Here is a 16102-nt window from a genome sequence, read left to right on the forward strand (position 1 = left end):
ACAGTGCCTCTTGCATTTTCCACAAAAGGACAAGAAGGTTCTTCAGCATCTTCTCATGACGATGGTTATGAATATTAACAGTGGAAATTTCTAGGGTAACTTCTTTCAGGATTCAGCATGCACAGGTCACTGGCAATCAAGGTTAGTTCACAACCCTGTGTAGCTTTTGAGTCCGAATCGTGACCATCTGCTTTATTTTTGTCACTTCCTAAATGACAAAGCTAAAAAGGGGATGGCTCATAATTTAAAGGATTCACTGACAATCTATGAAGACAACAGCATGACAGGGCCTGCTCAACATCACATTCACCCCTGTTGCAACTCCACAGGCATTAATAATGGATGCAACAGGGCAATGCCCCGACAGATGCATCCCAAATAGGAATCTAGCCCTGACATGGCAATGAAATTTGCAGATCAAAAAGAGATATTCCCAATGTCAACATGTCCCTTTTTCAGAGAGGGGGAGGAGGGAGGGCTTGTTCAGATGTGTTAAGGGAAAATAATTTATTAGGTTTGCTATTGCCACTACCTTCATGGTATCTCCAAACAAGTGCTGCTCTCTTAATTCAGCTCATTAATTCTAAAGCAAAAAACTGTGCAGCCAAACAAAGGTGCTGCTTTCATTTTCTTGATCTTCTGGCGTTCTGTGGGGCTTGATCCGGGGGACAGATCATCTTGCGGAGGAGGTGAGAACAACTCTATTTTCCCAGTACGGGTGGACAAAATTACTCAGTTACATTTGAGTAATTCAGGTAGTGGGAAATAGCAGGCTATTAATTTCCAGTTTGTCTGCTGCACATTCTAGAGTCAAAGCTTGTAGCATGCCTGGAGTGATACATACCTTCCAGAGGCTTCTTGCTTTCAGTTTGGGTTCCTGTGTTACTAAGCACATGCTTAGGTTTTGCACCACTCTCCTCGGGCTTATCTTTGGCCTAAAAATGACAGGGGAACACAAAAATAACAGTTATGGCCAAGAGTGTTTATTTCCCACTAGGTTCCTCCAACTATGTAGGTATTCAGACTCTGTAAAATGGACACTAACACCTTTGATCTTCTGAATTTTTAGCTACTGCTGTGTTTACTCCCTTATTCCAATCTCTCCCTGCTTTTGCAGACAGGCATACTTCTAAAACAAGATGACACAGAATAATACATTAGCTCACTGCTTTCCAAAATTTTGACTGTCAGATTTTGCCTCCTGTCATCTTTACTCACATTGATTAAAAACCATGACACGTGAAACATAAGAGAGATATTAGAAAAAGAAATTATACTGTATTTCTGTTGCTTTTGGGCTGGTGACTGAGAGATAAGCAATGTCTCTGAAGATACTGTTAATATATTTGTCTCAAGGCATCTAAATATTCATGATTAGAGCTATGATAGAGGTGATACCAAAAAAAGAGCCTCTAGCTTAACATCACATGTGTCACCTTCGCATGGTTAACAACATATTTATCTTCTTTTTGAAGCAGATTTTTATTTTTAAGCAAATTTCTTCCCCCAATTAAGAAAAGCACAGAGGAGGGATATTTTGTAATAGCACCACTAAACACAGCAATACATTTGAAATAAAATTAAAACTAAATAACTAATATTTAGCAAAAAGCATTACACAAATAGGAAAAGGCATAACATATTTCTTGGTTGGCATATAGTTAAAATCTAGCGATGAGCGGCATCCTATCCTTATTTGTACAAGCTAATAAGCAACATCTAAAATATTTCTGCAGATAACTGATTACAAGACTCCTGCAAATCAGCCCCTTCATCTGTTAGTAAAAGCAGTTAAGGATTTCATGCTCCAACCATACAGATTCCACAACAGAGCCCCCCCACCTCCCCCTTTCCAAAAACCAAAACACCCAGAGAGTAAAAGTAGTAAAATATCACTACCATTTTCATAACAGCTCTAAGCAAACTTGCAACAATGACCAGGGGGAACATTATTCTTGCAAAATCCTATGTGCAAAGAGAGCCTTGGATAAGTGACAGTTTAATGCTGGTGGGTTTTTCCGTCTGTTTGTTTTTTAAGTAAGAAGTTAGAGGTTTGGATCCTATGAAGCTCAATTCATAGTCTTTTCTTAATTTGACTCCAACCCTGCAAAACTTCTTCCATAAGCATTCCCATGGCATCCCTGGAATGCCGTCATACCATCAACAAACAGCTTCACCCAGAAATGAAAACATGACCTCCCCACTCCCATCCTCATACTGAGTAACCTTGCACTAAGCCAGCTCCATGATAAGCAGCATGCTGTTACAAAACAGCAAAGGCTGGAAAACAGAAACAAGCAGGTAGCAAATTCCTTTTGTGTGCAACCTCCGTGCAACTGTGGAGCTCTTTGGACGTGTCTATATTGCTATCACAAAACAGGCTGCAAAAACTAGACCAAAGGTAGCACATGGCTCAGCACAAGCTAATCTGTTTTTAAATTCACCCATGCTTTGCTCCACGTTACCCCAGCTAGGTCACGTACATACGCTACCTCACTAATTCAAGCCTAGATCACTCAGCAGCCTGTGATCAAAGTATAGACATATCTTAAGGTCTTATAACTGACCTCAGGCTCCAATTTCAAAAACTCTTCATGAACAGAAACAAAAAAAGGAGAACAATGGTGGTCATATTGCAAAACTGGAGTAAGCCATAAAACTCTCCGCTTGCCCAATACACATTGCCTGTTCTCCAAGTGAGGCAGTGGTTAGAGCCTGGGCACAGACCTCCACACCATCCTAGTCCATCAGGTCACCAATAGCAGGTCATTTCACCTCTAAGTCTCTATCTGGCTATCCATAAAACTTGGGTGAAGTTCTGACCTCCTTCAATCTCCTCTTTTGCAAACACCGATGAGGAGGCAGTGCATAGTGGCTAGTTGACGACTAATCCCGACAGTATGCTAGAATTCCACGTGAAACATTCCTCCAGTATTCCTCACATCACCTCCCTTTATTTACATCCCTCCTTATTGCTCTTTTCACTTAGAAACTGACAATCTGGAAACAAAATTAGTTTATTATCATCTTTATACTCATCTTCACCTGGCCATTGACATACTGTGCACTGTCAGTTCAGTTCAAGGTGTAAATCCTGCAAAGGACTGTATCTGTCTGCAGGCATTTTGCAGCGACTGCAGGCAGGAACTTGTAACAATGCAGCTTTAACCAAAACATATCAAACTTCAATTTCTCCAAAAATCTGTAGAACTGAAATTGGAACTGCAAGCAAGTACAAGCTTCATCTTTATCCAGAATTAAGATTGACACCTAATGTATGATTTATTGTTCTCAACACTAATGGAAACTCTTTATAAATTGCTTGGTCTCCTAACAGTCTAGCTCACTTGTCAGCCTCTGGCACTTAAAAAGGGAGACCAGGAAAGCACTCAAAGCCTGAAAAGGTATGCTAGCATCTAGCATTGCCCTGTTCTTGTAAAAGTTTAGGTGTACCTTCCATCATAACATTTTACAGTTTGGTGAAAAATATTTGAATTAAGATACAAATGGACATTTGCATTTGAGCTAAGTTCTCCTTACTGTAGTCACACCTCTACATACAAGGAGATTCTTGGAATGAACAAACCTATTCCAACTCTTGCAGTTTTCCCCCCCTTCTTCCCCACTGTGGGATACAAGCCATAGTGAAAACTGAAAACTCCCATTAGCTAAAACTAATTCCAGATGCCTGTAACTTTTAAAAACAAGGTTAATAGAGTCCAAAACACCACATCAACTACATACTGGTCTTGCCTGTTCCTCCCTCGCTGTCCTCAATAATTAAGAAATGCTTAGGAATTGATGTCTAGGAACTTGCAAACACAAGAACTATTTGATTTGAGGAGCGAACAATGCCGATGGAGTTGATAAAGTCACAGTTTCATCATAAAGATGTAACTAAAGACAACTTAGATGTCTAAGGACATATAAATCTGCTCAATAATATGACCATGAGACAGCACAGGTTTTAGTAACTGGCATTGTGTTCAGAATTCATGATCAATCAAGAAAATAGAAGCTTCTTCCAAAAAAAAAAAAAAATGCTTCCAGTATGTTACTCATACTTTTCACTGGGGCCTCAATTCAGTCACTAATTTGAATGGCATTGCTGATCTTCGAGCACTGGTAGTAGCTGAATTTTCCTTCACAGTAGCAATCTGCTCCTCATACTTGTTACAGGATTGCCTGGCGCACTTTGGGAACCTCAGACATAAGACTGCAACGCGTGTTTTGTGCCTTGGTCTCTGCCTTAAGAGCCTTGCAATTCAAAGGTCACAGCAGTAACCTGTAACAGCAATACTGAAAGGAAAACCTGAATTATACGTTATGCAAGAAATCGGCACGAGAGCCTAATGCCCTGCTATGTCATAAAGAAAAACATGAAGAATAGTAAAACAAAACCAACCTCAACAAGGATTTCCAGCAGACTCCCCTTCTTCCAGGGCACAATGCCTTTGAGAATAAAATCCACTACTTTAGAATTTTTTAATACTTCTCCCACAAATGTAATAACTTTATCCAGTGTATCAACCCTTTTCTCTATCTTTGTCAGCCTCTCCTTATGCTTCGAGGCATCTAGCTGGGCAGCTTTCATCAATTTCAACACTTCTGAGCACATGCTCTGGATATCAGTCTGGTGAGTACTGTCCGATACCTTCAGGCCTTTTTTCATTGCATCTGTCTCATCAGGAGCTGCTCGGGATACTGTTAGCTTGTTAATGCCTTTTTCTACATCATCAATGCCTTTGTTAACTCGCTGCAGTTTGCCTGTCAGATCTTCTTGGAAATGCAACAGTTTGTCCATCTTTTCATTCAAGAGATTCAGTTTTTTGTCCATCATACTTAAATTGTTCACTTTTGTAGGCTGTAACTTTGTCAGGGCATTTCCCTCTGCAAGGTCCAAGCTACCCGCAGACATTCTGTCCAGACAGCAGGATATCAGATAGATTAGGCTGGCTTTTCATTAATCATAAATTAGGAAATGAGGGTCTGAAAGTTCATCTTCTTTAGCTATTCCTATACCAGACAACCTCACTTATTGGAGTCGCTAGAGCGTATCATGAGATAGGTACTGCACAAAAGATTTATTTCTGTGTTATCTATTTCTTACTGCGTGCTTTCAATGATGGAGGTAATTTGGCACCAGACTATATTTTCTTGGGCCTCCCTGACGTCACAAAACTATTTAAAATTCTTTCTTGAGTGGCTGTTGATAGGCAAGCATCTTAACAATTGCCAATGCCTGAGCAGACCTCTGAAGGGAGAAGGATTGTTTTTATGATCAGTTTTAGTTCTGTAATAATGGAAAGAACTTGCTAGAGCATTTCTCTTCATTAAATAGGAAAAACATAAAAGTAAATTTGGTGGCCTTGTGCTAAGGCTTGGAAGAATTCAGCTTTGTAGCACGGATGCAGAGCACCCAGCACAGACACAGGGTGTGCTCTTTAGGTTGGCTGGCACTTGAATTTAAAAATAGAGTACAATGACAAGGATCTGAAATACGTATCTAGCACCAGCATGTCTTTGTCAACTGAAACTTCTAAAATTAAATCTTTCTCCCAGGCTATGAAAGTGAACCAAGTAAAAAAAAATTCTTCATGAAGGCACAGCAGAATTAGTTCAACTATTAGCAACAAAATTATTAAATCTTAAATCTTATTTAAAGGATTTGTTACTGACTTGCTTTCACTTCTGAATCACAGTGTGTCTACTACAAAAATTACAGTCAGTCACTAGAGAACAGAAAGACAGTCACTTTATACTTGCACAGCCCCCACTGCCACAGTTCTGAATGCTTTAGGAACATTAATGAATGTATCCTTACAATACAACACAGAATGAAAGTCAGTTGTCTTCCACAGAGGATGAACTGCAGCACCAAGAGATAAAGCAGTTTGTCCCATGCCAGACATGGCATTGTGTCAAATGACTGCATCTAGTTCTCCCAGGTCCCTTTTCACTGCTGTATGTATGTAGAGCACCTGGGAGAACGCAGTGGGGAAATTCTGCTGCCACAGGAGTCCTGGTGTGACAGGACAATGGAACCACATCGGAGGCATGGGCTTTGGGATACTGAGCATCCCTTTGCCTCCAATCCCTTCCTCATCTTTTGGAAGGGGCATATGGAAAACAAAGTGTAATTCTTAAAGTGAATTTCCTGTATGAGATAGGACGTTCTAGAAATTAAAATCCTTCCTCTACACACTGCAGAGTAGTAGCAGCATTAAAATTACCCTCTCGAGAAGATGTTAAGTCCTTGCCACTTCTGTAAGACAAGGTTTTTTACCTTTACAATAGAAAAAACATTTCGTTACGTCTACCAAGGCCACCAAATAATTACAGCCAACCTGGTGGTTCTGTGACATTTAGAGGCCAATAACTGGCTTTACAAAAGATACCAAAAGCTTTAAGACTTGGACTGTTCCTCACCTTCAAGGGAGAGTTTGAATACCAAGCAATGACTTTAGAAGAAAACTTGGCTTGTGAAGACTGATGGGAATCGGCACTTCATGCCATGTCACTTCTCCTGATCAAAAAAGTATTTTAAAGTCACTGGTATTTTCACAGTGGTCTGGGATAGTATGGCATAAGTCTTACAGTATCTCATATAATCTTATTTCAATAATCAAGCATACAATGCAGTAAAATATACAGCTCTATCTTGAAAGTATAGGACATTGGCAATAAAAGCCTTGCAACTCTACTACTGCATTTAAAGAAGCAGAGTTTTCAGCCAAATGCCTTTAAGCAATTAATTCTTTCAAGCCTACACACATGCTTGATGACAAATAATCAAAACAGCCAACAGTTTTACTAAATCAAGAGTACCAGCTGAATGTTGTCCTCTTAGGGACAGAAAGAAAAAGGTAGAGTCATTAGATTGTTATCTTTAAAGTCAGACAACTTGCAGCAAATATTTCAATAAGGAAACCTAGCCACAGAAAGTCATCTGCAGTTGCATACTTAGAACTTAAAGTTGCCACCACCAGTGTGCTATTACAGGCACAGCATGCAGTCGTGAAACAATGCAAGTACAATAAAAGTGCACAACTGGCCTCTGCGTTTGTGAGCAAATGGGAGTCTTTTGAAATCTTGAACCACCTTCTTAGTTATTTAAGAATTGAGAGCAAAAAGCATTAATGCTGCACCATTGTTATTTACTAGTGTTGTTATTCATATAACTGATTATTTAATCCTCCTCACATACAAAGGACTCTAATGGTAAATGCTGTGTAAAACAAAAAAGAGGACTTCAAAAAAAAAAGGAAATCTCTGAATTTATATTAGTTTACACAAGCAGACTCGCCTGACTGCAACTCAGGGGGCACAAACCATCTCATCTTCCTCCAGATTCAGTCACATGCACTGTGTATTTCAGCTATGCAGAACAGATTTCACCACCTAATACCTACTCACACAGTGCATCGTGAGATGTGTAAGATAATGCACTACGGAGAATTCTTGCTACATGCAGCAAATATTCCTTGCTAGTGTTGTCTGAGGTACATACAGGGAAGATACAGCCAAAACTGCCTCCTACTCAGATACAGCTGTTTGACTTATAACACTACTTACATCATACTGTGCATCCATAAGCAACTGCAAAATTATGGGTGGGATGAAGGATAGAGAAGAAGGAAACCTTATTTGGCCCATAGTGAGAAGTTTGAAACATTTGTCACAAAGTTATTAAGGTCAGCTTTTCTTTTTTTCTTTCCATTTCCTCCTCCTCTCTCCCCTTTTGAACTGCTGGCAAACACACAAAAAGAAAAAATGGCTCCAACGGATCTAACTGATTGTTTTGTCTTCAGGATGATAATATGCTCAAATACTGGCAAAAAATCTTTTATTCCTTTTGCTTTGAATTACAATAGAGGCAATTTTTGTTCAGAACATTGATTTAGTGCCTAATGTTTGCACCTTGCTTGAGCAGCCTGAAGAGTGCATTCAGTTCCATTGACAGTCTCAAGCCTTTTAATACTTACCAAAAAAATAAGAGAAAAATCCTAAATTACCTGACTCCATATTACAGATCATATTATACCCATCCTTAGACATCACAAAAAAGTACAGTTATTGTAACAAATGCAATAGCCTATTAAACTCACTTTTTCTTTGTGAGGAGCTATTGCTTATAATGACATTTTGCACTTACATACTGCAACATATGTTGCTTCATCTTCAATACCCCCCAAATTACATCTGAAGAACCTGAAGTGTTGTATGAGCAACAAATACCAGTGAATCTTGCAGGACCTCTGTCGATCAGTCACCCCGTGTTGTCATTGGTAAAACACACTGGTGATTCACAAGACTCCATAATAGTCTGGATGTAACTTGAATAGTTTCTGATGATAATTGGTCTCCTGTGGATTTCTGCTTGTTTCTTCCAGGTAACAAAAAATGAGCACCGTGATCTGAAGTGTGTAGGCAACTGCTTCTGTTCCACTAAGAGCTGAACTGAAATGAACTTCTCAGATACCTTTAAAATATCTCCAAGGTATCAAGTATCTCAGGAGTGCCAGAGAAAAAGGAACACAAATGCTGGAGAACCAGAACTACAAGTGACCTTGAACTGATGATGCCAAAGAGACTTCTGTTCTCAAGGGGGAAATGAGAGTTTATTCCTCTTTGGCTTCAACCCCACGCACACTCTCCCAGTTGTGAGAGAGAGATGTCAGAAAACAAGAGAAAAATCCACATTCAACACAAAGAATCTATGATATGGCAGTTCAGTTATGATCCCTCCTTCCTAGCTCTGACCCAAGGGAAGCAAAAAAACACAAAGATAGGGTGAACAGAAAGGTAAAAAAAAAAAAAAAAATCTACAGCTTATACTAAAGTGACAGCAGAGGCTTATATCCCAAACAAGAAATGTCACAGAGGTTAAAACCAGCTGCTCAAACAGATCATCTCATTAGATTATTGCATTGCTTCCAACAACACAGTAAAACTGGAGATGGCTGAAAATATGTAGGTAAATGAAAAAATAACCTTTTATACGGCCTAAACAAAGCCAAAACTTAATAGAGAACCTGAGGGCTTTGGGAGAAGTTTGCAGTAGTTGCAATGCAACAGAGTTCTAAGGAGATGAAGAACTCAATGTGCTAAAATGTCAGGAGCTTGCAAAAAAGGAAAAAACAAACAGCAGATAAAACAATCTGGCTACACATGCGAAACACTACTGAGGCAAAAAATACTAATAAATATCTTTTACATATTTAGAAACCAGCTGTCAACTTTTTCACGTTACACTGAAAATCTACTTAATCTACATCTAGTTGCTGCAGCTCATTAACATACACTTCTTAGTTTTTCCCCCAGCAAATGAAAGGGTAACTAAACTTTTTTAGGGTACCTAAACTTTTGAAAAATTAAGCCCTACACCAGTGAGTAATTTCTCATGAACAGCATGTTTCCGAGACACATGAAATGTAATAAATCATGTCCACAGAGTAATGGTGCAGCCACAGACCAATTCTCATGACAAATGGCAAGCACGGAAATGGGCACTGGCTCTAATTTAGAGGAATAACTTCCAAGGGCAAGATATGCCATACAGTCTGGATAAGTCTATCTAGTCCAATAGTTGGGTTTCCTGCTGAGATCAGATCGTACTAGGAACTGGCCCACACCTGCTTTAGAAGGCCAAGAACCTGACATTTAACAAATCACTCATGTCGGCTGTTGGTTGAAATCCACCTGCACAGTAAAAGGGTCTATAAAGCACTATCAGTCTCCCCAGGTGACCCTGGCATGATACATTTCAATACTGCCTAGCTCACAACAGTACAACGTTACTGTAGTACCAAATCAACTAAATCTTAACAATCACAACATAAACTCTTTTTTTCTTTTTGTACATATTTAATGACAGAGAACTGTTAACACAGTAGGTTATGAAACACTCTCTTGCAAATCCTGACTTCCTCCTCCCCTTCTATTTAATTCTTTTTCAAACAACTGAATCTAAGGATAATGTTCCCAGGCAGTGGCATAGCGAAGGATAGGTTACTGAATCTGAGATCATGTGTAGCATTGTAATGCATCTCTGTCAAGCAGCTGACAGCAGATAACTGAACAGATCAATTATGACATTTCATTTACATCAAAGTGATGAGATTTCTAGATAACACTGTCTACCATTTGCCCACATGGCTTAACAAGAACCTTTAAGTCCTTCTTCCAGGTTACGTTGCCTCTCAGGAGGCCACGAGAGCACCTGCTGCCCATCCACACTCACTCACTTGACCCCAGAGCTTATTCTCACCACCAAGTCTGTTACCCACAGAAACTACATTAAGAAGCTGTCTCATTACTTTTAATTTTCATTCTTTCAAACTTTTTTTTTTTTTTAAAACCTCAAGCAGCTATTAAACTATTTTACCAACTTGGACCAAGAAGAGCGGTAATCAATAATGTTTCCCTGGTGTGGTGGTAAGGTTTCGCCCTCCCACTCCTCCACATCCTTCAACAAAGAGCTCTCCTCTGGAAACTGAACAGAGAAGTCATGTTGCTCGTTCTGCTTTCCCTGAATTTAAATTATTTTATATGACTAATGCAGTCAGTTCCTTGTAAAGCCTGCTGATTTTAACAGTTAGCCACAAAAGCTACCCTTGGATTCAAAAAGCCTCTCATTTACAAGATGCTTTCTCACTACTACTAAGAGCTCAGCAGAGAACCCTAAGGCACCTTTTACACCTGCCAAAAGCTCTTGTGTCTATGGCAGTTTGTTCAGGTACAAATAATTGTAAGTCAGTAGGGATCCACCATAATGTAAAAGAGTAGCCTTGGCTGTGCAGTCATGCCAATAGGAATAAAATCAGGAAAAGCAAATTCCTGTCACTGAAGTGATGCGATAGGCCTCTCAGTATAAATATATAGGGAACAGATCTGTTGCATAAGGAAGGGTTATTGCTAGACAGTCAACTTTTCAGAAAAAAACCTTGCCTAATCCAGAGTTCACTCCAAAACACATTGAAACCAGCACAATCGTTCTTGCTGACTTGAAATTTGACTAGCTTCAAATCAAATCCCTCAGGAAAGTCTCTGCTTTGCGAGCAACATACTTTTGTTTGAGAAGATGAAAATCACCAAACTGCACTGTGCTTTGTGTTGTCTTCTGTTCCCTTCCTACTTCGGAAGATCTTTTCAGCTTCAAGTTTGAAAAATTACCACAAAAATGTGCACACAGAACCATAGTAACTTGCTAATTTGTAACCATTGTTTGCAACTTCACCTTTCTCAATACCATGACTGACAATTGCTGTAGGAATATATTCGGCTTTTTTCTTTGCTCTTCCACTTACATTTCCAAAGTTAAAAGGCAATAATACTGTTCTCCCAGCTACCCTTCTGCCCTTTGCAGTTACTGACTGAAGCATGATCACCTCGAGCACAATTTTACATTGCATTGGCTTAAGTGTTTGAAAGGTAAAACACACAAGCACCTCAAATCATGTCTGACTGCACTGAAATTAAGTGAACGAAGTATTCATGGACAGCCACACGAGGGGCAGCCTCCAGCCACTCACAAACCATTTGGCTGGACTTGAGCGTGCCTTGGCTACTGACAGACACTCTTGGAAACTTTTCCCAAGTAATTGCAAAAGCAGTTAGTGCCATCATTTCAGGCCTTGTGCAAGCTGGAGTCTCAGTTACCGATTTTCTTCCTCTCCCTCACATTTCCATCTGACAGTTGCCATTGTGGTACAACAAACACCAAGTACTGTGCTCAGTGTTCCTTGCTAATAACAGCCTTTATAGGAACCTAACAATGGGGGAATATTTTTTTAAGTAAGAACACTCCTTGACATTGGTATTCCCACTAATAACCAGAACACCATGTTAAGGAAATTCTAGATCAAGTAAATAGTCATCTGTCCTATAATGAAGTCTGTTATGTGCTATATTCACCCGCTGATTTAGGTGTCTCTGACATTTTGCTTTGACATCATTCACAAATACAGGAAAACTTCATCAGTTCAGGCTTAGTCTCAACACAAACTCTGCTCTGAAAAGGATTCAGAGCAAAAGTGTTTGCAAAACCACCAGCTTTTGTACACAAACTCTTCTCAGTAATCAAATACTCACAGAGAAGCCACTTGCACTCCTTTAGGTGAATGTTTAAACGTCTAGCAAAAAACACAGAAAATGCCGCATCCATTTCAGATGTGCAAAAGATCTCCAGCTAAGTTTATAATGGTTTTCATCAAGTTGGAAGAAAGATGCAGGAAATAAACAAAAGAATGTCATCTACAGAAAAGCTTGTCAAAGAAAGTTATACCACATGCCCGTGGAATTGTGGAAAGCAGCTAACAGGCATCAAGCTTTCCAGAGCAAGGAATGAGAAGGCAATTTTTTAAGTTTATCTCTCTAAACCAGATAGTTTAAGAACAGTTGGGTGTGAATAAGAAGCCTTGAGTTAGGGCCCCAGTGGTATGACTAAGCACAGTGATCCATTTTTCCAGCTGAAGTTAGTATCTCAGCACAAATATCTAGCAAAAACAGAAATCCAGAGCACATTTGGTACAGCCATTTCCACTCCCAGAACAGTAAGCACCCCCTAGTGCTTCTCTGCAAGGCTTCTGTAAGAACTCAGGAAGTTTTGCTTCTGAACCACCTTGCTACCTTAAATCAACAGCCAACAGACTCCAGGGTATTAATTTTAATCAACCACATAGCAGGTTCTCTGCACTCATAAGAAGTTCCTGAATTAAAACTACTAAACCATCAATTTCGCAATTCTGCTATTAGATCAGTGACAAATTAATCTCCAGATGCATTGCAGAGACAGCTGTAGTGTAAACCCAGATACACCCATTATCAGCGTGAGACTAAAAAAACAGCACCAAATCCTGGCACTGTAAAGCAAAACTCACTCAGAGGAAAGCAAGCAAACAACATTGTTGATAAGAGATCCAGGATATAAATGGTTTGGATTTCATATTAGTTGATATCAGGAGTATTTGTCACTAAAGGGTAGTAGGGCAGTGCCAGCCACACATCTAGTAACAGCACATCAAGATCTTCTCAGTGTGAGAAATTAGGAGAGTAGTTAAAATGCTGGGCTGGATGCTGGAAAAGACTGCAGTAATATTCTGCAGAGAGGTGAGCAAGTTACACCTGGCAAGAGTCTCTACATACAGTCCATGAAAATGGCGAAATACAGAGCTTCCCGGCTCTTGTTCAGCCACAAAAGGAGGGACAGGAAAATTTTGCAAAAGTTTCTCTAAACTGAATCTAGTGAAAAGTGGATCTTATGAAATTCTGCGTTGACCATAACCCAGTGAAAAGTGCACTGAAACAAGCTCGATGCCCCACAGCAACGACTAGCAGCTTTCTACCTGGCTTACCAAGACAAATGATCGCTGATAGCCATGGTAAGAACTGCCTCACGGAGGGGGATGACCCAGTCAGCCATTTGATAACTTGTGCCAATGTTTTCTGGCCCTAAGACTGATAATTCTGTACAAAGCAAAACAAGAAACAAGAAGGTCAGTCAATCATCAAATCTGTAGCAAACTAGTTTCTTTTTATAGCAAGAGAGGTCAAGGAAGATGCAATTCAGGCTGTGCCAATTGCTAAAAAGGTGCTGAGAATTAACCAGGACCTGAAGCTGAAGCTCCCCACACTGGGCTTCTGGGAGACTTCAGCTGAAACTGGGAACAGGAACCCACCAAGAAAATATCCAGACAGAGTTATTTATAGGAAAAGGGCACTTCTTTTTAATTCTACCCAGCCCCATACAATACCAGTGAGCATGCAGTGACAGTGCTGGAAGAAATCAGGTCTCTGAAAAGAAGCATTCAGGACAGTACATACCTGAAGTCAGAGGCATGTACAAATAAGTTGGATGAGCCAGAAAGCATGTGTACTGCTCAAGCCCAAACACCAAAACGAGGACACAAATGAGAGAGTGAAAGGTGAGCCACAAATATAGAAGACAACAGCAGGAGGACCAGCTAGCTCAATTCAGCCATGGGAGAAGGTGAAAACAAACCTGTTTTGTAATGTCAGAGACTATATATAGCTTACTACCTTAGTTTCTGGGATATGAACTGTCTGAAAGGATACTCAATAGAATATATTTAGACTGCAAAACACTATACGCTGGTGCAAAATTCAAATTGGAGCATATGACATCTTTCTCTTGAGTTCCCACAAAGCCTGGGAAGACAGCGTTAACAATTGAGATGCTCAGCAATTTTCCAACAATGTATTTTTCTAAAAATCCCAATCCTTCAAAATGGCTTACTACTTCCATTGATTCCCTTCCCCCCCCGCCCCCAGTCTGTCCACCTTTCTGCTAGCTCTCCATAGCAGTCTGCACATAGCCTGCCAAGACTCTGGACCCAAGGATGGTAGTTTAGGCCTCTGCAGTACACAGACTGCCCCAGAGTCTGGGATCCCAGATCTGGTCTGCTGAGTAGAGGAGTGACTCCCCAGGTAAACAGGAGCCTGAACTGCAGGTGTCAAGGCCTGATCTCCATCAGGCCTATCCCAGCAGCTCTGTAATCCAAGCAAATAACAACACAAAACGGGAGACAACTGTTCAAAGAGAGATTAAAACACAGGTAATTTTTGTGCAGTGCAAGACATTCAAAAACGAATACACAGAGGTCAAGATATGAACCAAGAGTACCTAAGGAGTTCCAAATAACCCTACACAGGACTCCCAGAAGAAATAAGTCTGAGTAGCAAAATCAGCAAGATGTTACCCCAAAAAATGAAAGTGGAATGCACACCCGCTACTGCAAACAAGAAGTAGGAGAGGAGCATCAAGATTAGCTTATGTGAAAGACTAGATGACTTCAGATATCTCATTAAGTGGCCATGTCCTAAAATAAGAGTCAGGTCCAGCAAGTTAGCAGAAGAAAGAGAGCAGCACCACCAAGGTTAAAAGGATTGATGCAGCTGAACATCAAAGCTGTTCAGCTCATAGGAAGGAAAAGCTTGAAGAAAGTATAGGCAACTCGGTCTTCAGGCACATGTCAGAACACTCCTGTCACTGCCTGTCCTAACAAAGAGTCCGATTAACTTCGGAAATACAAAATGCCTCATCTTATTGCTTGAGCATGAACTACACCCTCCACTGTACATCTGAGCAATAACACAAATTCCAAGCAATCTGTAAACACACTCAGGCCACTGTTTACAGAGCTGCCTAGTGTTACGAGTCCTTCCATAACACCAGGATCAGCTGAGCCAGCCACTTACTTGAGCACAAGCAGGCAGATCATCAAGTACTATGCCAGAAAGAGACTACAGTCAACAAACATGCAAACAACAGGTTCCACACTGCAACCACTGAAATCAGAAGCGTACATACACTCATCAGCTCCTGCTGGAACAGGCTCAAACCCAACTTACAGGCTGCCACTCTATGTGGGAGAAGAGAGCTCTCACTAGGGTTAATATTAAGCTCACAGATTAGAGCAGTTCTCACCAACTTTAGTAAGAACTGCACACGTGGTCCAAGACACTATTTACCCTTATATGCTTCTCTGCTGGTCATATCCTCCAAAAGCATCCTTCCCTTTATAATGTTCCATGAATTTGAGTGCTAGCTTTGTGAACAAAATAAAGAATGATTTTCCAAGAGCTAAACATAATGAGTTTGGTAAACTGGCTGGAGTGATGTAATCCAATGCAAGACATCCAAAACAGTTATTTTTGATTCTTAGCTCACTGAGGACTAGGAAAACCAATATATCAAACTAAATCTAAGATAGCTTTTACCTGTGGACCTTAACGTGTTTTCAGAAGAGAAGTACCATTATCACTAGTTTTACAGAAAGGGAAATTGAAGCAATGAATACGAAAGAATTACTCAGTCACCCAACAGATGAATTACAGAGAAACAAGATATTCTGAATCTCATTATAGCCTTCATAATATTGCAAAATACTAACTCTGATCAGCACAGAGCCAAGCCACAGAATGCCATGTAGACAGATAACTGCAGTACTGACTTTTTTCCCCCCCAAGACATGACTAGTCCAAAAAACCCGGGATTATTTGCTTTGATGGTTCTAAAGCCACCTTCTGTAGCCCTTCCTGAAATCTCTTTCATTTGCACTCCTCTAGCAACCAGCAAAAG

General features: G+C 40.2%; 1 protein-coding gene across 2 annotated transcripts in view; it reads right to left on the minus strand.

Annotated features, from left to right (window-relative positions):
• Positions 1 to 16102, minus strand: part of MYLK3 (myosin light chain kinase 3) — a 36799-nt gene that overhangs the window by 19132 nt on the left and 1565 nt on the right. The window contains exons 1-2 of one of the 2 annotated variants that reach the window (XM_050903876.1): positions 4406 to 4918; positions 845 to 935 (exon numbers count right to left, since the gene is read on the minus strand). In XM_050903876.1, the coding sequence (XP_050759833.1) occupies positions 845 to 935; positions 4406 to 4918 (604 nt within the window). Of the gene's footprint in view, positions 1 to 844; positions 936 to 4405; positions 4919 to 16102 lie in introns of those variants that run through there. The other variant, XM_050903877.1, reaches the window with a different exon arrangement.

The sequence above is a fragment of the Gymnogyps californianus genome, chromosome 12 (assembly GCF_018139145.2).
Source record: "Gymnogyps californianus isolate 813 chromosome 12, ASM1813914v2, whole genome shotgun sequence".
NCBI lineage: Eukaryota > Metazoa > Chordata > Aves > Accipitriformes > Cathartidae > Gymnogyps > Gymnogyps californianus.